This window comes from Heteronotia binoei, chromosome 11, assembly GCF_032191835.1.
Source record: "Heteronotia binoei isolate CCM8104 ecotype False Entrance Well chromosome 11, APGP_CSIRO_Hbin_v1, whole genome shotgun sequence".
In the NCBI taxonomy this organism is placed as follows: domain Eukaryota; kingdom Metazoa; phylum Chordata; class Lepidosauria; order Squamata; family Gekkonidae; genus Heteronotia; species Heteronotia binoei.
In genome coordinates, this window is record NC_083233.1 from 61481013 (window position 1) to 61502530 (window position 21518).

A 21518-nucleotide genomic window follows, 5' to 3' on the forward strand; every position below is an offset into this window, starting at 1 on the left:
ACAAAGCTGCAGTTTACTAAGCTCTGGATTGGCAAAGCGCCATGGGATTTAGGTTGTATTTCTTGATATCGTTCCATATAACTTCCACATGCAGCATGCAAGAACTCTCATTTAATTAGAGCAAAAGGGGGTGGGGGTGGCTAAGGAAAGAAACATCAGAAGAACCTTGCTGGATCCAGGGCTTATTTTTGTAGCAGGAACTCCTTTGCATATTAGGCCACACACCCCTGATGTAGCCAATTCTCCAAGAGCTTACAGGACTCTTAGTACAGGGCCTACTATAATCTCCAGGAGGACTGGCTACATCGGAGAGAGGGGGGAATGGCCTAATATGCAAAGGAGTTCCTGCTACAAAAAAAAGCCTGGATCATATCAGTGGGCCATCTAGTCCAGCATCCTATTTCACACAGTGGCCCACTTGTTGCAATGAAGGGCCAACAAACGTGGTAAGGCGGTCAGGGTAGGGGTGCCAGTCTCCAGGTAGTGGCTGGAGATTTCCCAGAGTTACAACTGGACCCCAGTTACAAAGATCAGTACCTGTGGAGAAACTGGCTGCTTTTAGATGGTGGGCTTTTAGGGTTACCAATCCTCAGGTGGGGGCAGGGGATCCCCCACTTTGGAGGCTCTCCCCCCGCTTCAGGGTCATCAGAAAGTGGGGGGAGGGGAGGGAAATGTCTGCTGGGCACTCTGTTATTCCCTATGGAGACTTATTCCCCTAGGAAATAATGGAGAATTGATCTGTGGGTATCTGGGCCTCTGGGGGGGGGGGCGTTGTCTGAGATAGACAAACCAAATTTTCAGTATAGCATCCACTGCCACTCCTCCAAATACCTGCCAAGTTTCAAAAAGATTGGACCAGGGGGTCCAATTCTATGAGCCCCCAAAGAAGATGCCCCTATCCTTCGTTATTTCCTATGGAAGGAAGGCATTTAAAAGATATGCGGTCCCTTTAAATGTTCTGCCAGAACTCCCTTTGGAGTTCAATTATGCTTGTCACACCCTTGCTCCTGGCTCCACCCCCAGTGTCTCCTGGCTCTACCCCCAAAGTCCCCAGATATTTCTTGAATTGGACTTGGCAACGCTATGCGCTTTATGGCATTACACCCCACTGAGGTCTCTCCCCACCCCAAACCTTGCCTACCTCAGGTTCCACCCCCAATACCTTAGGGACCGTCTCTTCCCATATACTCCCCAGAGGGTGCTTCGATCCGGTTCACAAAATCTACTGGTAATCCCCGGACCAAAGGAGGCCAAACTGAAGGTCACATGGGAAAGGATCTTTTCGATCACTGCCCCCCCCACTGGTGGAACCAACTCCCAGAGGAAATGCGGGCCTTGCAGAATCTTGGTCAGTTCCGCAGGGCCTGCAAAACTATTTTCTGCCAGCTGGCCTTTAATTGATACGGAGCCTACATCATAGATGGAATACCGTCGCACTGAAAAATCTAACAAGATAATATCTAGATCTGAGCACTAAATGATGCTGTTTTAATCTCTAAATGTATAATTTTATAGAATGTACTATTTTTAATATACCATTGTTTTAATTCTGTGAGGTTTTATGCTGTGAGCTGCCCTGAGCCTGCTTTGGAGGAGAGGGCAGGATACAAATCAAATCAATCAATCAATAAAAATATCTCCAGGAATTTTCCAGCTCAGAGCTGGCAACCACCCCTCCTGATTCTACCTCTACCCATTGCATTCAGTGTCACTACTAAAGATTTCAGGTTTTCACGGCTGGTAACATCATTAGGGTTTGTAGAATCTTTCGGGCTCAAGTGCCGTGTTCTACTGGAGAAAGTTTTCCTTCCAGACGTTTCGTTCTCAGCTGCGGAGAACATCCTCAGTGGCGTTGCAGCCGGAGCAGGCGCTCTGACCTTCTTGGCTGCTGTGCATTGAGTGGGGCCAGGGCTGCTGGAGAGCTGCTATTTATAGGCTGGAGGGGCTATGATGAAAGGCAATTGGTTTGTGGATGTGCCCAGTGTCACTACTATTACCTACTATCTTCCATTAATCTAATTCCAACCCCCACCCCCAATTTAACTGCAGCTTCTAAAGCAAGATGTTACTATTTTCCCTTGCTGACATCTCCCCACAGGGAGAAACACTAAACATGACGTGTTTAAAAAGACTGACGAGCTATGAGAAAAAATGATACATGAGATTTCATGAGGGACCCAATGTATAATGTTTATATAATGATCTCAACGTATTGATTTAGTTTATTTATAACCTGCCTTTCGCACTGACGCACAAGGCAGATTACAGAGGGATTCTTGAAGCCACAAAGGCAAGACGGGTGCCAAAACAGAGCATATTTGACATCTGGTAAATCAGTGGAAGTCATGGTAAGGTTGCCAGGTTTGGGATGGAAAATACCTGGAGACTTTGGGGGTAGTTCTGGAAGAGGGTGGGGTTTGGGGAGGGGAAAAGCGTCAGCATGGCACAATGCCACAGAGTCCACCCTTCAAAGCAGCCCTTTTCTCCAGGGGAGCTGATCTCTGCCAGCTGGAGATCAGCTGTAAAAGCAGGAGATCCCCAGGCCCCACCTGGAGGCTGGCAACCCTAAGTCATGGAGATACAGGGGGAGGGGGAACTCACAATGGACTGTGCACTTTTGCATTTTAAAAGGTCAAGCCAGACAAGATCTGGGGTTGCCACCTCCTAGTTGGGAAATCTCTGGAGCTTTGGGGATGGAGTTTGAGGAGGGTAGATCAGTTGTAATGTCAGGAGATCTCCAGGTCCCACCCAGAAGTTCGCAACCCTAAGACACCATCTCCAACGTATTTTTTTATGACTAAGGACAGCAAAAAATTCAGATTGGGGCTTCAGGGGCGGGGGAGTTAACTCTTTCCTCAGTGCCATTTTAACAAACTTAACTACTGCTCTTTGCCCACCTATAAGAAAACATACAGGGTGCTGTGACTGTCACACCTACCATTAAAAGCGTGTGCGTAGCGCTCAAATCTGAACTGCTGAATATTGAATCGATGCAGGGCAGTTCAGACGAGCATTTAAGAATGCGATTCATTCTGTTGTGCGCGATCAGACTCCAATACTATCACGCTCCTTTCTTGGAGCATGCGTAATCAGATGGTGATTTCTGGGAGGGGAGGGGGTCCATTGAACATGCGCCCAACTGTTTGGAGCTGGGAAATCAAACACTGCTTCAGAGGCAGGGGGGAAGTTTCTGGAATTAACATTGCCGATCCAAACCACGGAACTGCCAGGAATCATTTTCCTAGAAATTGGCAGTGACAATGATATCTTGAAATCCTCCACATTGAAAAAAAAGAATTTTTTCCTGTTCTGAATAGTGGGATAACGTTTCCCCCCCCCCTCCGATCCTATGTTGATTGGAGAAGCAGAAGCGTCATCTCAGATTCTCAGATGATCTGGCAATGCGCATGTCTGCTGGGGCTTTCTTTAAAAAAAAAGGTGAGAGGCAGTATCGCGCGTGAGCTGTCCAAACAACAAAAAGCCGATCTTGTGCCGCTGTTTTGAAGAAGGGCCGGACTTTATGTACTATCCAATTAATGCGCCATTCATGCGTAGCAAGCCTGGATGAGCCCGGATAACGCTCGATTGCCAGATGTGGCTGTCTGAACAAGCACATCTAATCCGTCAGCCAGACGGAGCTGTGTCATCACTAATGGTACGTGTGACCGCACCCACAGATTGCCTTATGCTTTATCTTTTTTTTTCCAACTCCAACTTGGGAGGTCCTTCTGAAATTGATAAAAGGGTGCCAGAAGAAAAAAGTTGATTGCCCACACCCCTTTGCCCAGTGCAGTAGCCCCATCCTACATCAGACCTCTGTGGATGTTTTCCGGGTGGCCTTCTACAGGCTGGAACATGGGATGCCAACCTCAGAATGCTGCCACATTACGTACACATGTGCCATCAAATCACAAGCAATGTATGGCAGTCCCAGCAAGGGGCTTTCAAGGCAGGTGAGAAGCACCTGAAGCCAGCTGAGTGACCTTGGGCCGGTTACTATAAGCCAAAAAAGCATAGCTCGCCACCTAGTGGTGCCAAAAAAGAGCTACAGCTTCAGGCAGCCAATCAATCCTTTGGGATCTCCTGGCTATTCCAACCCAATACCGTATGATAATTTCTTTTTTTGTAGAGGAAAAAATCAGCTCACTTCCCTGCAGGTCTCAAGTGGCTGGTTGTTCAGAGAAATGTTTAATCTAGATGTCTCTGCATGATTCTTTTCCTTGAGAAGAACAGCAGGCTCTGTTTCAAAATGGCACTGGAACTTCAGAGTGGGAGAGTTTGTGTGTTGTTTCTTTTGTCCCTATCATAGCACTTCTGGTTGTGCTTTCCCTTTATACACAGTCTTCTTAAGTAACCTCCTGTTCCTACTGGTTTGCCTTCTCAGAAACCGCTGAGCTGGGTGGTCGCTAATAGCCTGCAGACTCCATATTTATCATTTCCTAATTTACTGCTGCTAAAACAGTAAGTTTAAGCCTGGAGGTTCCCCAATTACTCTAATTTGCTGCTGTTCAGTCTGCAAGGAGCTCTTGCCAGCTTTCTTGAGCATTCAATCGCTCTTGTACTCCCCACGTACACATAGATAGAGTTGTGTAAGGAAGGAATTTGGTGGGTTGTATCCTGCTGATCTGTTCTGTCAACACCTTTCCTCCAGCACAAGGGCGCAGGCCTTCTGCTGATGCTTGTGTCTTCCCTCTGGTACAAGAAGCCTTCTGTAGAGACCGGCATTGATGCTTTTTGTCTTTGTTAGAATTCTATTGCAATTATCAATTGCCATGGGGCTACAAAAGGAAAAAGGGAGCACGGTCTTGTAGTTGCACTGGATGGAGGCCTGCCTGGGGCTTGAACCATGTGTGCCCTCTATCCCCCACTGGTGGCCAGCCAGGGGAAGAACCTGGCAGTCCTGTGCATGAAGTTCATTGTTGGGTCAAACGCAGCCTGATGCCACCATCAGTGAGTAGACATAGGGCTTTTTTGTAGCAGGAACTCCTTTGCATATTAGGCCACACACCCCTGATGTAGCCAATCCTCCCGGAGCTTACAGTAGGCCCTGGACTAAGAGACCTGTACGCTCATGGAGGATTGGCTACATCAGGGGGTTGTGGCCTAATATGCAAAGGAGTTCCTGCTACAAAAAAACCCCTGAGTAGAGGTAACGGTGCTGCAATGTACTAGAGTTGTCAGACTCCCCCTTGTGAAGGTTGGGGCACCCCACCACCAAGCCCCATCCCCTGATGCCAATTAGGTGGTTGGTAGGGAGGGACTGACCAGGACAGAGAGGGAAGCCCAGGCTTTGACCCCAGCAATGTGATGACCTCACTTCCGGTGTGCATCAGAAGTGACGACAACATGTCGGTGATGCTGGGGCAACACTCTGGCATATGGGCAAAAACTCTATGGTAGAAGCCATTTTTCCCATAGAGTTTTTGCCCAAATATTAGAGTGTCACCTCGATGTCACTTCCAGTACATGCCAGAAGTGACTTAGCCATGTTGCTGGCAATATCACCTACACCTCCCTCCTATTCCTGGTAATTCCCCCATCTGGAAACCCTACAATGTACAGAAGAGAAGAGTAGACTGAATGGAAATGAAGAAGGTACTTCTTCACCCAAAAGGTGATTAACATGTGGAATTCACTGCCACAGAAGGTGGTGGCAGCTACAGGCATAGCCAGCTTCAAGAGGGGGTTAGATAAAAATATGGAGCAGAGGTTCATCAGTGGCTATTAGCCACAGTGTGTATATATATGTATGTATATATATAAATTATTGGCCACTATGTAATACAGTGTGTTGGACTGGATGGGCCGTTGGCCTGATCCAACATGGCTTCTCTTATGTTCTTAAGGGAGTCTGACCTGGAGGAGGTGAGCCTTTAGGATTCCAGAGGGACATCCAGAAATATAGACTCAGGCTTACCTACCAACCTCCAAGTGGAGCCTGGAGACCTCTAGAATTACAACTGATCTGTGAATGACAGAGATTAGTGCCCCTGGAAAAAATGGCTGATTTGGAGGGTGGACTCTACAGCATTCTCACCTCTTGAGGTCATCCCCTTCCCGAACCCTGCCCTCCACAGGACTCATCCCCATATCTTCAGATTTTTTTAACTCGGAATTGGCACTCTGTTTTCATAATCTTTTGTCCTAAAGTCCTATTCCATTTGACCCCCTGGCTGCCCTGAGTTTGACCTAAAGCCTGAAGTCTTTAATTGCCTGTCTGGCTGAGCTTAAAGAGGATGCACTGAAAGCTTCTTCCAAACATGTAACGTCTATTGTCTTTGCAATCAGAGGTCGCTTTATTTGTTTACAACAAATGATGGCATTGTGTTGCTCTTGAAGAAGCCAATGTTGTGAAGGAACCAAGCTCCTTTCTTAGGTCATGCCCTGGTTCAGGATATATTTGGGAAGAGGTGAAGTGTTACAGGGCCATAGTCTTCCAGGTAATTAAAGAGTCGAGGGCTCCGCCATTATCTCTTCAAGTTAATATGTAAAGCTGCTGACTAGCAGAAATCCTAGATTAGGTTGTTTTACCTCAAGAATGTGTGATCAATTTATTGTCTGAACTGGTGAGGAAGAGGTCACTAAAGGATGTTTATTATCACTGAAAAGATTACTTCAGCTTTAGGTTACCTGGTAACAAAGCATGGAGGGAAAAATTGACTTAATCTCTTTAATTTCATATTAATTACTGTTCTAAACCATTATGAATTATAAAAATGGGTTCTTAGAAGTTGTGATCAAATTATACCTTAATGATCCAAGGTCTGATGTATGCAGAGAACAGTTTAATAGTCAAATGAAAGTGTCTGTTTACTAATATTGAATGGGTACTTACTGGCAACTTTCTGTCATTGTGTCACGGCCCGAGTCTCTGACACGAAGCTGCGGCTGCTATCGTCCTGGCAACGAGCCAGGACCTCTCGCAGACAGCCCAGGCGAAGCACAGGGAGTGGTCGTAAAACAGTCCAGTTGATTGATAACGTAAACAGGCAGGCTGGAGGGTGAGACGGAAGCTTGGTCAGGGAAGCCGAGAGTCAGGAGCCGGGGAGCCGAGCCGAAAGTCAGAAGCCGGGAAACAGAGCCGAGAGTCAGAAGCCGGGAAGCAAAGCCGAGATCAAACGATACCTAAGCCAGTCCGATAAGCAAAGCCAGAGTCCAGAATACCAGTCTATGGGTCAGGCCGGGTCAGGAATGCACAGGTTCTTTCCGAAGCAAGGGGTGCGAGACGCAGACACATCCAAGGGTGTTCGCTTGTTGCCAGCACAGTTTGGCCTGAGGCCAGGATCCCAGATATACTGCTGGCTAATTGGCTCGTTAGAACTCCGGGCTCAGATCTCTTCTAGCCCGCATGCGCGCCTCTCTACGCCTGTTCCTGAATTCCAGGCGTCTCCTCTCGCGCAGGCGGGCCCCAGGTGTTGGTGAGTCTGGGGGAGATGAGCTAGTACCTGGTGTGGCCAGATTGGTTTCAGGTGGCCCCTGCTGCTGGCTGGCTCCTTCAGGACTTACGTCCTCTGTTGCTGAAGGCATCTGCACAGCAGGGGCGGGGTCAGCAGCAGGCACCTGCTCTGAGTCAGCAGGGGCAGGCACGACACTATCCCCCCCCTCAGGCCCCCCCTCATCCAAGCCGCCTGGCTTATCTGGGTAGGCCTCATGAAACTGCCGGAGCAGGTCAGGGGTATGCAGGTGGGCAGCCGGTTCCCAGGAGCGATCCTCGGGAGGGTAGCCTTCCCAGTCCACCAGGTACTGGAGTTGACCTCGGTGCAGCCGGGAGTCTAGGATCTGGTGGACTTCAAACTCTTCCTCATCGTCCACCAGCACCGGTGGCGGAGGCGGTGGTGGAACGTCCCTGTTTGGGTCCGGCGCTGCCGCTGGTTGGAGGAGGGAGCGGTGGAATACGGGGTGTATCCGGAGGTGGGCCGGAAGGCGTAGGCGGAATGCCACGGGGTTGACTTGCGCCTCTATGGGGAAGGGCCCGATGAACCGATCGGTTAGCTTGGAGGACCGGCCAGGAGTCCGGAGGTACCGGGTCGAGAGCCAGACAGAATCTCCGACCTTGAGGGGGGCTCCGTCCTGGCGATGTCGGTCCGCGGCCAGTTTGTAAGCGTCCTTGGCGCGCTGGAGCTGAGTGCGCAGGAGGGCGTGGAGCGCGTGGAGTTCCTCAAGTCGGTCGGTGGCTGCGGGAACGTTGGCGGAGGGGCCGAGCGGAGGGAAGAATCGGGGGTGCAGTCCATAGTTGGCGGCAAACGGCGTGGTCCGCGTAGAGCTGTGGACTGCGTTGTTATACGCGAACTCTGCCAGGGGTAGCAGAGTGGCCCAGTTGTCTTGCTGATAGCTGGTATAGCAGCGCAAGTACTGCTCCAAGGTGGCGTTGGTCCGCTCGGTCTGCCCGTCGGTCTGGGGATGGTAGGCGGAAGACAGGTGTAGTTCTGTCCCCAAACCGTGCTGGAAGGCCTGCCAAAAGCGGGATGTGAATTGTGGGCCCCGATCCGAGATGACCTGCGTGGGTAACCCGTGCAGGCGGAAGACGTGGTTTAGGTACAGCTGGGCAGTCTCCGGCCCGGATGGTACTCTGGCACAGGGGACGAAGTGGGCCATTTTGGTGAACAGGTCCACCACAACGAAAATGCAGGTGTGGCCCTGGGATCGTGGCAGGTCTACGATAAAGTCCATGGACACCACGTCCCAGGGACCGGCGGGAGTCGGCAGGGGTTGCAGGAGACCGGAGGGCTTGGCCGGTACGTTCTTGGCTCGGCGGCAGACCTCGCAAGAAGCCACGTAGCGACTAACGTCCGCTCGGACGCGAGGCCACCAGAAGTCCCGGGTCAACAGATGGGCGGTCTTGTGCTGCCCGAAGTGCCCAGCCGGGGGGGCATCGTGGGCCAGCCGGAGGATGCGGGATCGGAGAGGCCCGGGAGGGACGTACAACTGCTCCCGATGGTAGAGCAGCCCATCCCGGGTGGATAGTTCTCCGGCAGGGTCTTGCTGCGGTTCCTGCAGGTGTTTCTGCGCCCACGGGTCGGTGTCTTGGCTGGCCTGTATCTCGGCCACCAGGGCGGGTGCGGTCAGAGTGGCGGCAAAGACCGAGGGTGGCAGAATACTAGCCCTGGGGGCTTCGGTGGCACTAGAGGTGTTATAGTCCGGCCGGCGGGACAGAGCGTCGGCTCTCTGGTTCTGGGAGTGCGGGACGTAGGTGATGGTAAAGTCAAATCGTGAGAAGAACAGGGACCACCGGATCTGCCGCTGGTTCAGCCGGCGGGTGGTCTGCAAATGTTCCAGGTTACGATGGTCGGTGAAGACTTGGACCGGATGCCTGGCCCCCTCAAGGTGGTGGCGCCAGACCTCAAAGGCCACCTTGATAGCCAGGAGCTCTCTCTCCCAAATGGTGTAATTGCGTTCGGCAGCCGAGAGCTGCCGGGAGTAGTAGGCGCAGGGCTGCCATGGCTGGCTAGGCTCGTCCCGCTGGGAGAGCACGGCTCCGAGGGCCACATTGGAGGCGTCCGCTTCCACCATGAAGGGCAAGCTCGGGTCAGGGTACCGCAGAAGGGGACTGGAGGAAAAACTCTGCTTGAGCTGGCGGAAGGCCCGGTCGGCTTCGGGGGTCCACTGAAAGGGCTCCTTCGGTCGGAGGAGTCTGGTCAAGGGCTTGGTGAGGTCGGCGTAGCCCGCGATGAATTGCCTGTAATAATTGGCGAAGCCCAGGAGGCGCTGGATGTCCTTCCGACTTCGAGGGGCCTGCCATTGAAGGATGGCGTCGACCTTCCGCGGATCCATCTGGGTTCCCTGGGGGGAAATGATGTGCCCCAGGAACTCAACGGACTGGAGGTGGAAAGCACATTTCTCCAGCTTGGCATACAGGCGATTGGCTCGGAGTCGCTGTAGCACCTGGCGGACGTGGTGGATGTGCTCCTGTTCGGATGCAGAGTAGACCAAAATGTCATCTAAATAAATGATCAGGAACCGGTCTAGCAGGTCACGGAAAACGTCATTCATAAAATGTTGGAAGACGGCGGGGGCATTGGTGAGCCCAAAGGGCATGACCAGATGTTCGTATTGGCCATACCTGGTGCCAAAAGCGGTCTTCCACTCATCCCCGGCTTTGATACGAACCAAGTTGTAGGCCCCGCGAAGGTCGAGCTTGGTGTAGATCGTGGCCCCTTTGACGCGGTCGAGGAGCTCAGGGATCAGTGGGAGCGGGTAGCGGTTCCGAATGTTAATCTTATTGAGGGCCCGGTAGTCGTTGCAGAGTCGCAGGTCCCCGGTCTTCTTCTTAACGAACAGGACAGGTGAAGACAGGGGCGAGGTGGAGGGTCTAATGAACCCTCGGGCCAAGTTCTTGTCCAAGTACTCCCGGAGGGCAGCCAGTTCCGGGTCTGCCATGGGGTACAGGCGGCCCGCGGGTAGCGGAGCGCCGGGCACCAGGTCGATGGCGCAATCGTAGGGCCGATGTGGGGGAAGCTGGTCTGCTTCCTTCTCATTGAAGACGTCCGCGAACTCCTGGTAGGGAGTTGGGAGTGTGGTGGCGGCCCCCAGGAGGCTGGTGGTGCGTGGGGAACCGGGTTGGTTGACAGGCGGCACCTGAGTCGAGTCGGGTGGTAGCGGGGAACAGGGTGCGAGGGTACTCGAAAAGCTCAGTTCACGTTGCACCCAGTCCACATGGGGGTTGTGGGCTTGCAGCCAGGACAGGCCCAAGATAACAGGGAAGCGTGGCATGCGGGCCAAATCGAAGGTCTGCTTCCCTTGGCGCTGTTGGACCCACAAAACGAGTGGTAGAGTTTCGTGGCGGACCGGCCCCGAGCGCAGCAGACGACCATCCACTGCCTCGACCAGTGTAGGAGTTCCCTTTTCCCGAACGGGGACGCCATGCTCCTTGGCAAAGTGGCTGTCCATGTAGCAGCAGGCAGCCCCTGAGTCCAACATGGCATGGACGAAGATCCACCGGTCGTCGGGAAGCTGCAGGCGGATCGGGACCAGGAACGGGGTGGGTGGTGGATGGACGGAGCTAGAGGACCTCAAGGAGTGCCCCAGGCCAGGAGATCCGGCTAGACCTGGGGCTGGCCTTTTACCGAGGCAGCGGAGCTCGGGGTGCGCTTTGATTTGGCCGGGCAGGAGCTTGCAAAATGCCCGTCCCCTCCACAATACAGGCACAGGTTGTGGGTGCGCCGTCGGTTCTTCTCCTCAGGGGTCAGGCGAGGGCGGGCGCCGCCCAGCTGCATGGGTTCTACAGCCGGCGGTAAAGCTGGGGTACCTGGAACGGGAGCCGCCGGGGGGGGCCTTGTTGGAGTAGTGCCCCTCTTCTGCCTCTGGCGCCGACCTTGCAGTCGCCCATCAATGCGTAGACACAGCAGGATCAGGTCCTGGAGGGCGGCTGGGCGGTCGGTGCGTGCCAGTTCGTCCAGGACGGCATCGGAGAGGCCTTCAGTGTACTGGTCCACCAAGGCAGCTTCATTCCAGGCCAGGTCTTGAGCCAGCAGCTGGAACTCTGTGGTATACTGAGACACAGAGTTCTGGCCTTGGTGCAGAGCCCGTATCTTGCGATTAGCTGTCTCAGCACGCACAGGGTTGGCATAGGCGGCCTGGAAGTGTGCCTTGAACCGTGTGTAGTCTGCTAGCAGCGGCGAGGGCTCTAGCAGCAGAGGAGTGGCCCACTTGGCCGCTGGCCCTTTAAGCAGGCTCAGGATAAAACAGACTTTTGTTTTGTCTGTAGGGAAGTCGCCCTGCCTTATCTCCATGTATAGTTCACACTGGGCGAGGAAGGCAGGGAACTCTTCCAAGTTTCCTGCGAATTTCTCAGGAATGCTCACCGGGCAGCGAGAGCGGGGAGCAGCGGCGGCAGCCAAGGCCACGGCATTGGACGCAGTCTGCTGCTGCAGAGTAATCACCGCTTGGGTTAATTGCTGCACCTGGTCTAGGAGCCCCGGCAAGGGGTCCATGCCTCCTGCCGCTTGGTCCGTCATGAGCGTGCCTGGTGAGTTTTGGGTGCTGGCAAGCTGTCACGGCCCGAGTCTCTGACACGAAGCTGCGGCTGCTATCGTCCTGGCAACGAGCCAGGACCTCTCGCAGACAGCCCAGGCGAAGCACAGGGAGTGGTCGTAAAACAGTCCAGTTGATTGATAACGTAAACAGGCAGGCTGGAGGGTGAGACGGAAGCTTGGTCAGGGAAGCCGAGAGTCAGGAGCCGGGGAGCCGAGCCGAAAGTCAGAAGCCGGGAAACAGAGCCGAGAGTCAGAAGCCGGGAAGCAAAGCCGAGATCAAACGATACCTAAGCCAGTCCGATAAGCAAAGCCAGAGTCCAGAATACCAGTCTATGGGTCAGGCCGGGTCAGGAATGCACAGGTTCTTTCCGAAGCAAGGGGTGCGAGACGCAGACACATCCAAGGGTGTTCGCTTGTTGCCAGCACAGTTTGGCCTGAGGCCAGGATCCCAGATATACTGCTGGCTAATTGGCTCGTTAGAACTCCGGGCTCAGATCTCTTCTAGCCCGCATGCGCGCCTCTCTACGCCTGTTCCTGAATTCCAGGCGTCTCCTCTCGCGCAGGCGGGCCCCAGGTGTTGGTGAGTCTGGGGGAGATGAGCTAGTACCTGGTGTGGCCAGATTGGTTTCAGGTGGCCCCTGCTGCTGGCTGGCTCCTTCAGGACTTACGTCCTCTGTTGCTGAAGGCATCTGCACAGCAGGGGCGGGGTCAGCAGCAGGCACCTGCTCTGAGTCAGCAGGGGCAGGCACGACACATTGACATAAGAAGATAAGAAGAGTCCTGATGGACTAGTCCCGTGGTTCATCAAGTCCAGCATTCCATCTCACACAGCCAGTTTCTCTGGAGGACCACCAACAGGACATAGAGGCAGAGGCCTTCCCCTGATGTGGCATCCTGGCTCTGGGATTCAGAGAACTGGTGCCTGTGAAGGTGGAGGTTCCCCCAGTCACTGTGGCTCCTAGCCATTGATAAGACTTATCCTCAATGAATCTGTCTAATCCTCTTTTAAAGCTGTGTATTCCTACACTGGGAAAGACAGAAGGCAAAAGAAGAAGGGGACAGCAAAAGATGAGGTGGCTGGACAGCGTTACTGATGTAACTAACATGAATTTGAATGGACTTCAGATGATGGTGGAAGACAGGAGGGCCTGCCGTGACTTGGTCCACGGGGTCGCAAAGAGTCAGACTCGGCTGTGCAACTGAACAACAAAAATTCCTACAGCTTGGAAGGAAGCCCTAGTGAATAGCCTTGTATGGTATTTTGAGTAGCCCTGCTTAGGATGGCACTGTGTGGTACTATGTGGTGAAGTGGTAAGAACACATGACTAGGATTTGAGAGATCTGATGATCCACTCTACCATGAAATTCAATGTGTGACCTTGGGCCAGTGCCTCACTCACGCAGTTTGCCTCATAGGGTTGTTGCAAGGGGTAAACTTGAGGAGAGTAGATCAAGATGGGTAGCCCTATTGGTCTGTCTGATGCAGTAGAAAAGAGCAAGAGCAGAGTAAAGACTAACAACATTTGTGGCAGGGCGTTTTCGTGAGTCACTGCTCACTCCTTCAGGGCTGAGGAGGGTTACTTCTTCTACTGTTGAGGAGGGTAGAATCATGTATTATTTCCATGAGCCCCTTGGAAAAAGGCCAGGGTAAAAGTGTACTTTTCTGATAGAATTATTAAATAATATATTCAGTGTGTCTTTGAGAGGGAAGGTGTTAGTTCAATCTCATCAGATCCCAGAAGTTCAGCAGGATGAGTACTTGGAGGGGAGAGCACCAAGGAAGACTCTGTAGAGGAAGGGAATGGCAAAACTACCTCTGCTTCCCCCTTGCCTTGAAAGCCACTAGCTGAGATTGCCATACGTCGGCTGCAACTTGACAGCACATGTGTATGTAATGTGGCTTCAATGTTTTAGTAATGTTACACTGTTAATAATAGATGGATCTTTTATTTTTCTCCATGTGCTATTTTTTGATCACTTGATTTGGAAAAAAAAAACCTAAGATAACGTCACACAGATTGTTTTACAGACTTTCACAAGATCAGAGATCTGGTTTAAACAAATTAAAATCTTGTTTTAAAATGCTGCTTTTACCTTTTTATACTGTTGCTTTTAATATTAATGGAATGTGTGTCACTGTTTTAAAATTGGCATGTTTTGGTCATTGTTCTTTCTGGGGATGGACATTTTGTCCTGTTCATCACGGTGAGCTACTCTATAGTCTTAACAGAAAGATGGGGCATGAGTTTCCTGAATAAAAACATTAATAATATCAACGATCAGTGCTTTTTTTGTAGTAAAAGTCCAGCGGGAAACTCATTTGTATATTAGGCTACACCCCCTGACATCACAATTGTTTCACACAGGTTGCTTTTTTGTAGAAAAAGCCCAGCAGGAACTCATTTGCACATTAAGCTATACCCCCTGATGCTAAGCTAGCTGGAACTGCGTTCCTGCTCAACAAAAAAGCCCTGTCAACCATATCTGTTTCCTGCAGGATCACATCCATTTTAATATGTTCAAAACTAGCAAAATTTGTACCAGGATATGAGCTTCTGTGAATCCCTGCTCTCTTCTACAGACACACTAACATGAGTACCCATCTTGATCTATTATTTTAATATTTGGGGGAGGTATTTGTAAATTTCATGCATTGTGCAGGGGGTTGGACTAGATTACCCTGGAGATCCCTTCCAGCTCTATGATTCTTCACCCAAAGGGTGATTAACATGTGGAATTCACTGCCACCGGAGGTGGTGGCGGCCACAAGTATAGCCACCTTCAAGAGGGGTTTAGATAAAAAATATGGAGCACAGGTCCATCAGTGGCTATTAGCCACAGTGTGTGTGTATATATAAAAAATTTTGCCACTGTGTGACACAGAGTGTTGGACTGGATGGGCCGTTGGCCTGATCCAACATGGCTTCTCTTATGTTCTTATTCCAAATGGTTGAAAGCTGATTTTGTGGTATTGCTAGATACTGTTATTATCATTGTCCCAATTACACAGCACGTTACATAAGAGAACAAGAACATAAGAGAAGCCATGTTGGATCAGGCAGTGGCCCATCCAGTCCAACTCTGTGTCACACAGTGGCCAAAAGAACCAGGTGCCATCAGGGGGTCCATCGGTGGGGCCAGGAAATTAGAAGCCCTCCCACTGTAACCCCCCCTCCCAAGCACCAAGAAGACAGAGCATCACTGCTCCGGACATAAGAACATAAGAGAAGCCATATTGGATCAGGCCAATGGCCCATCCAGTCCAACACTCTGTGTCACATAAGAACATAAGAGAAGCCATATTGGATCAGGTCAATGGCCCCTCCAGTCCAACACTCTGTGTCACATAAGAACATAAGAGAAGCCATATTGGATCAGGCCAATGGCCCATCCAGTCCAACACTCTGTGACACGCAGTGGCCAAAAGTTACAAAGTGCAGGATAACAGTCCCTGCCCCAGGGAGATTACAGTTTAAAATTTGACCTAAGTGAGACAGCAGAGGAAGGCAGAGATAGCTAAACAGGAGAATAATATATGCTAATTTCAGTTCGTTTCAGTAGCACACTCCAGTGTTGTGCCACAAGCCACCTGGCTTCAAGAAAGCACCTGAAGGGAACAAGAGAGACTGTCTCATGCAGGTATTCTGGGAAACAGTCCCAGGCAGTAGTCTTATTCCTGATTAGGTCTAGTCAGAGCTTGAAAACTAAGGAGGGGAGGCATGGTTATTACTTGGGTGGGAGACCACCAAGGAAGACTGGGGTTGCTATGCAGATGCAAGCAGTGGCAAACCTCCTCTGCTCATCTCTTGGTTTGAAAATCCCATGGTCTTTGGGTTGCCATGTGTTGGTTGCAATTTGACAGCACTACTACACTATTTCTTCTTCTTCTTCTTCTTCTTCTTCTTCTTCTTCTTCTACTACTACTACTGCTACTACTCACGATCTGTAAAATGGGCATGTCAAAAGAAAAAGGAGACTTGGCTATATAGAGCATTCTGTCCTCTAGGGAAAAATTGTCTGGGGAGGGATACACTATAACACAAGCAGCACTCTTCAGCTGAAATCAGGGACAACTGGACTGGGCATTTGGTAAACACACTCCTGACTGGTGTTCAGATCCATTGCTTGCAAGGAGCAGAGTGCGCCATCTAGTGACCATGGCATCAAATTCCATTCCCCTTAGGGAAAAGAAATCCTCAGGCTTCCACTATCCAGTTTAGGATGACTCTCTTCTGTGTGAAAAGGCCTCGCTCCAGGAGACAGGACACACTGTGCATACAGTGAACCAAAAGCTTGTGTGAGTCCAATGTGAACAGAGGCCTGCCCATGCACACTGTCTCTCATGGCAGAACTCAATTCCCAATGGCCAGTTCTAGCTAGGAAAAACAGCTTTGGGTGAGGGGGAACTGTGGTGGCAGGAGAGAGTTAGGGTGCTTCATCCTTCCTCCTTGCACTGTTTTTTCACAGCATCTCTCAGTCCCTGCAGTCTGCTCCACCCTCCCCACAGCACCACACTCAGTCCAAGAAAGGCTGCAGGGCTTTGCTTACAGTATTCAGGAAGGCAGTGGCTACAATGTTTGGCTAGGATCTGAGACAGACCGATTTGAACCCCTGCTCTGCCATGGAAGCTTGCTGGGTGACCCTGGGCCAGGGACAGCCCTAGATTGTCTGGCACCCTATGCAAGGTTAACTTCTGGTGCCCCCACCCACACTGATAACATCACCAAATCACATGGGGGCTCCCAATTCGGCGCACCCAGAAAGCCAGCACCCTAAGCAATCACCTAGTTAGCCTAATGGCAGGGCTGGACCAACTCTCAGCCAATCAGTCACACAGTCTCAGCCTTGTCTACCTTACAGGGTTGTGGTGAGGATAAAATGGAAAGGACAGGAGAGTGAAGTAAGCAGCTTTGGGTGCCCGCTGAGGAGAAAGATATTAATGAAGTTAAATAAATGAATGAATAAAACAAAGCAGTTTTATTTCAGAGGCCATTTGGCAGAGGGGAAACTCTTCTGAGGATCTGGCTGCATTTCCATGCAAATTCTGTTGCTTTGTTAGCCTTCAGTCTAAGGGCACAAGGAAGAATTAAAACAAATGAATAAATAATATTTTAACAGTCAGAAAAGTCCTTATTTATATACATTTTCTGACACAACAACCGTATGGTAACTCTCCATTTGTGCAATCAACATACGGGCACACCTACAACATGATGGAATCCACACATTTTGTGCCATAACTGTTGTTCTCTTAATCAGTTATAGGGTATAATGGAGAATTGATCCATGGGTATCTGGGGCTCTCAGGGTCTGTTTTTTGAGGTAGAGTCACCAAATTTTCCGTATAGCATCCAATGCCTCTTCTCAAAACACCCCCCAAGTTTCAAAAAGATTGGACCAGGGGTCCAATTCTATGAGCCCCAAAAGAAGGTGTCTCTATCCTTCATTGTTTCCAAATGGAGGAAAAGCATATAAAAGACATGTGGTCCTTTAAATGTGATTGCCAGAACTCCTTTTGTAGTTCAATCATGCTTGTCACACCCTTGCTCTTAGCTCCACTCCCAAAGTCCCCAAATATTTCTTTGAGTCAGAACTGGCAACCCTGTCACCCTCCCCGATTCCTCTTGTCCATTCTGGTTCCTGGACCAACTTCATTAGGTCTTCCCTGAGTTCTAGCATTATGGGAGAGGGAGAAAATTCTAACTACATTCTTCATTTCTCCTCCTAGCCTACCTCACAAGCTTGTTGTGATGATAAAATAGCAGGTGGGCATACAGGATGTCCCACGCTCCATGGAGGGCAGGTGAGATTTTAAAAACAATCTCACATCAATGAGATGCCAGCCCTTGCAATACATCTCCCCCGCTAAAACCTCATCTACTGCTTGCAGCATTCAAATGCTCACAACGGCTAACCTTTTATGTGCTTACATTTATAAAGCCGCCAGACCCTTTATGGAAAAACCCCACGGCATACAGCAAGATTGCTCTGGATCAGCTCCAGCAGAAATGACAGAAGAAATTTGGCCTTCTGCCTGTTGACTCAGTTTGTTTAAAAATAATAACCTCTAAAAAAATCTCCCGTTTGGCAGCAAACTAGAGTGTATCATTGGAAGAAGACTCATTTCTGCTGATACATACATTGCACTGGGGAATTCTGTACTTTCACTTCATTCATCCATCTGAATGACACCTGACGCTACAGAGTTCACAACAGAGAGTCAATGGGTGCCCTGCTGGGAATGTCAACAAAACACAAGGGTCATCTAGGGTGGGCTGGGGAGTCAGGCTTTCATCTAATGTTTCAGGCTGTGTGTATCCTTCTTAACATATCTTACTCCTGGAGTAAAAATACCAGGGTGACGTGACAAAAATCACACGGGTGAGAATTATTTCCTGCTTTGCTTCCATTACTCACCTCATTGCTATGCAGTTTCAGAACATAAGAAGAGCCCTCTTGGGCCAACCAAAAACCCATCCAGTCCAGCATCTTCTTGCCTGGAATGGCGACCCAGAGGCACTCAGGAATAAGGCATAAAGGCGACAGTCGTCCTCTGCCATTTCCCCAACCAGAACTGGTGTCCAGAGAGGTATAGTGCCCCAGAATCATCATGACCCATAGCCACTAACAGTCATAACCTCCAGACGTATGCTCAGCCTCTTTCAAAGCTATCTGGTCCTGCGATTATGCTCTTATCTTACTGCACCCAGATGCCATCCTCAGACATCACTAAGCCAATAGACTCTCTCTATTCCTTACTAAGGCATACCAGGCTCTGGTTCTGGAAGTGAGGCAGGCTGAGAGAAAAAGTATTGACCCACAGAGCAACAATACACAGAGAGGTAAGGGGAAGGCTTTAGCTTCCCTTTCCCAAGTGCTCCATTTTTGTTTTTAAAAATTAGACACCCTCTTTTTCCCACAGTTCATACCCGACTGGAAAGATGCATGAATGAACTCCTATGGAGCCATCTGTCCTAACCACGAGTTTATCAACAACTTCAATTGACAGACAAGTGTAGCCCTCCTTTTGACTGCACTGTAAGTTCAGGCATGGCACCAAAAAGAGTTTCGATCCCAACTGCGGCTTGAGCTTCCACACAGATGAGCTGCACATCTGCTTTCTGCTCAGCACCCCCATCTCTAGGGCTGCAGAATGTTTCAGAGCCAGAATGAACCACTTTTAATTGGGGTTTCGCAGTACACAACACAGCAAATTCTAGTTAAGTTGAAAATGTAAAACCACTTTGTAAAGGTAAAGGTAGCCCCCTGTGCAAGCACCAGTCGTTTCCGACTCTGGGGTGATGCAGCATCACATTTTCACTGCAGACTTTTTATGGGGTAGTTTGCCATTGCCTTCCCCAGTCATCTACACTTTCCCCCCAGCAAGCTGGGTACTCATTTTACCAACCTCAGAAGGATGGAAGGCTGAGTCAACCTCGAGCCGGCTACCTGAACCCAGCTTCTGCCAGGATCGAACTCAGGTCATGAGCAGAGCTTGAACTGCAGTACTGCAGCTTACCACTCTGTGCCACAGGGCCACTTTGTGCTGAGCATCAAACTCCATGCAGCAATGGCCCCAATTGGCTGTTTTACAACCCGCATATGAAAAAGGCAAATATCCATATTGTAACTGAGGAAGGGGTCGTTTCTGAAAGGAACGGGGGAGGCACAGGAAGAGTTAACTCCTCCCTTGCCTGATTGGGTCTCCCCATGGGGTGTTCCAATCACCTCTGGCAGCCCAGTCCCAGATTCCAGTGTCACATGCCCCAAGCTGATTCATCTAGAACTGTATTGTCTGTTCTCATAATATTCTATTGTCTGGTCTCTTTTGTTCCTTGTGATTCCATCTCTGGAGATGCCAGGGACTGGGCATCAAGTGTGCACTTTACCACCAAGCTGTACCTCCTCCCATGCTCCTTACCCCTGGTTTGGCATGAGCTTACCACCCTTATATAATTTGTATGTTCCAGGTAAACACACACTTGGGTCCTGCAAATTATAATGATTCCCAGGAATACTGAAATTTGCCTTTCATGGCTTGGAACGCTGCCTTCCTTGCCTCCAGACTGACTCTAGTAACTTCAGTAACTCTAGTAGCTGACTCTAGTACGTCTTCTTGATCTATCCCCGCTCACAACTGCCAAATCACTCTGAATTGACTCCCAACAAGGCCCAGTCCACTTGACCCGAAGTGCCATTTGAGTCATGCACACAGTAAATCTGTAGCACAACCGCTTCGTCATGTGCCCAAATCATGCACAAGCACCTTTTTGCGGTATGTCTATTAATCACAATAGTTGGGTAGGGAGGAGGCACAATAAACAGGAAACGTGTACCAAAAAGTCAGAACAGTTAGATACAAGTCCAGGAGCACGTTCAAGACCAAGAAGATTTGGGGGTGTATAAGAGAGTGGCTGAAGAACCATCCACGTGGTCACTTCAACAGGCATATAGGCTCACCCTGCGTACTCTCAAGACATTTGGCTGCATCTAGCCCTGTGCAACTCAGACCCTGCTGCTAATGCATCCTTTAAAACGTCTGTCTTACACTTCCCAACTCTCTCTCTCACACACAAGCAAACATTCCAGACAGCATCCCAGCCGCTTCAAAGTTACTGCCACTTAACACGAAGAAAAATTCCTCCTGGGAGATGCATCCCATGAAAGTGGCAGGAATCACAACGCAGAGCTCTAAATCGAGATTGACAGGCACCAGCTGAGAACAATGATGCCAAGCTGATCTTGCAACCAGCACCCTTCTTTAATGACAGGGAGGGAGACGGGGGAAGCCCCCAGCGCGAGGGGTCTCCCGCTGCCTCCGCTCAGCCACAGGCAGAGATGCCAACAGGCATCAGCAGCTGTTCCCAGACGGACAGGTGTTCAGAGCTGGGTGAATTTGGAAGCCAGGAAGGGTTGGGGTGGGGGGAGCCCTGGTCTAACAGGACCCAGTTCTCTGGCAACCCATCCACAATGTAGGGGAGGGGGTGCTCCCAAACCCACCTGTCTCTGCTGAAAACGACAAAGGCAACTGACATCTGTGGGCTCACCTGCTGTGCTCGCTCGGATGACGAGAGGCAAAGTGAGAAAAGTTAAGCCCAGACATGACATCTTCATTGCGCCTGGAAGATGCCGGCAAGTGAGAGACGCCAGCCAAGAGCCGTGCAGGGAGACCCAGGCTGCCAGAATCCGCCCAGCAGTTTCCTTGCCTCCTCAGTGCCACATTCAAGGGGGAGAGGAGAGAGAGGGAGAAGACCTTTGATCCAGCTCCAAGCAGCCTCTCTCGGTCCCCCAGTCGCCGGGCAGCCCCTCTGACCAGAGAAGGCTCTTTCAGCAGCCCGCGCTGTCAAGAGAGCCAAAGAAATCTGGAGCCCCAGCCTGTGCACTGGCGGCTGTTAAATATTCATCACAAGGAGACCGGGGATGAGGTTTTAACTCCTTGCCTCCTGAGAAGAAGTGGTGAGGGGGGGGACAAGCTGGGAAGGTGGGGTAAAGGAAGGGCCTGACCCCACAACTGCGGGCATAGCTGGACTTTGGTGCCTGGCCAGC

The 21518-nt window shown here is 50.6% G+C and overlaps 1 protein-coding gene across 2 annotated transcripts in view; it reads right to left on the reverse strand.

Moving 5' to 3' along the window:
* The window catches only part of LOC132579210 (carbonic anhydrase 15-like), a 46433-nt gene extending 25259 nt beyond the window's left edge, over nt 1–21174 (reverse strand). For both annotated transcript variants that reach the window (XM_060249441.1, XM_060249440.1), the window contains exon 1: nt 21020–21174. In XM_060249441.1, coding sequence (XP_060105424.1) covers nt 21020–21086 — 67 coding nt within the window. In that variant the 5' untranslated portion in view covers nt 21087–21174. The remainder of the gene's footprint in view (nt 1–21019) is intronic.
* Nucleotides 21175–21518: the final 344 nt, after the last annotated feature.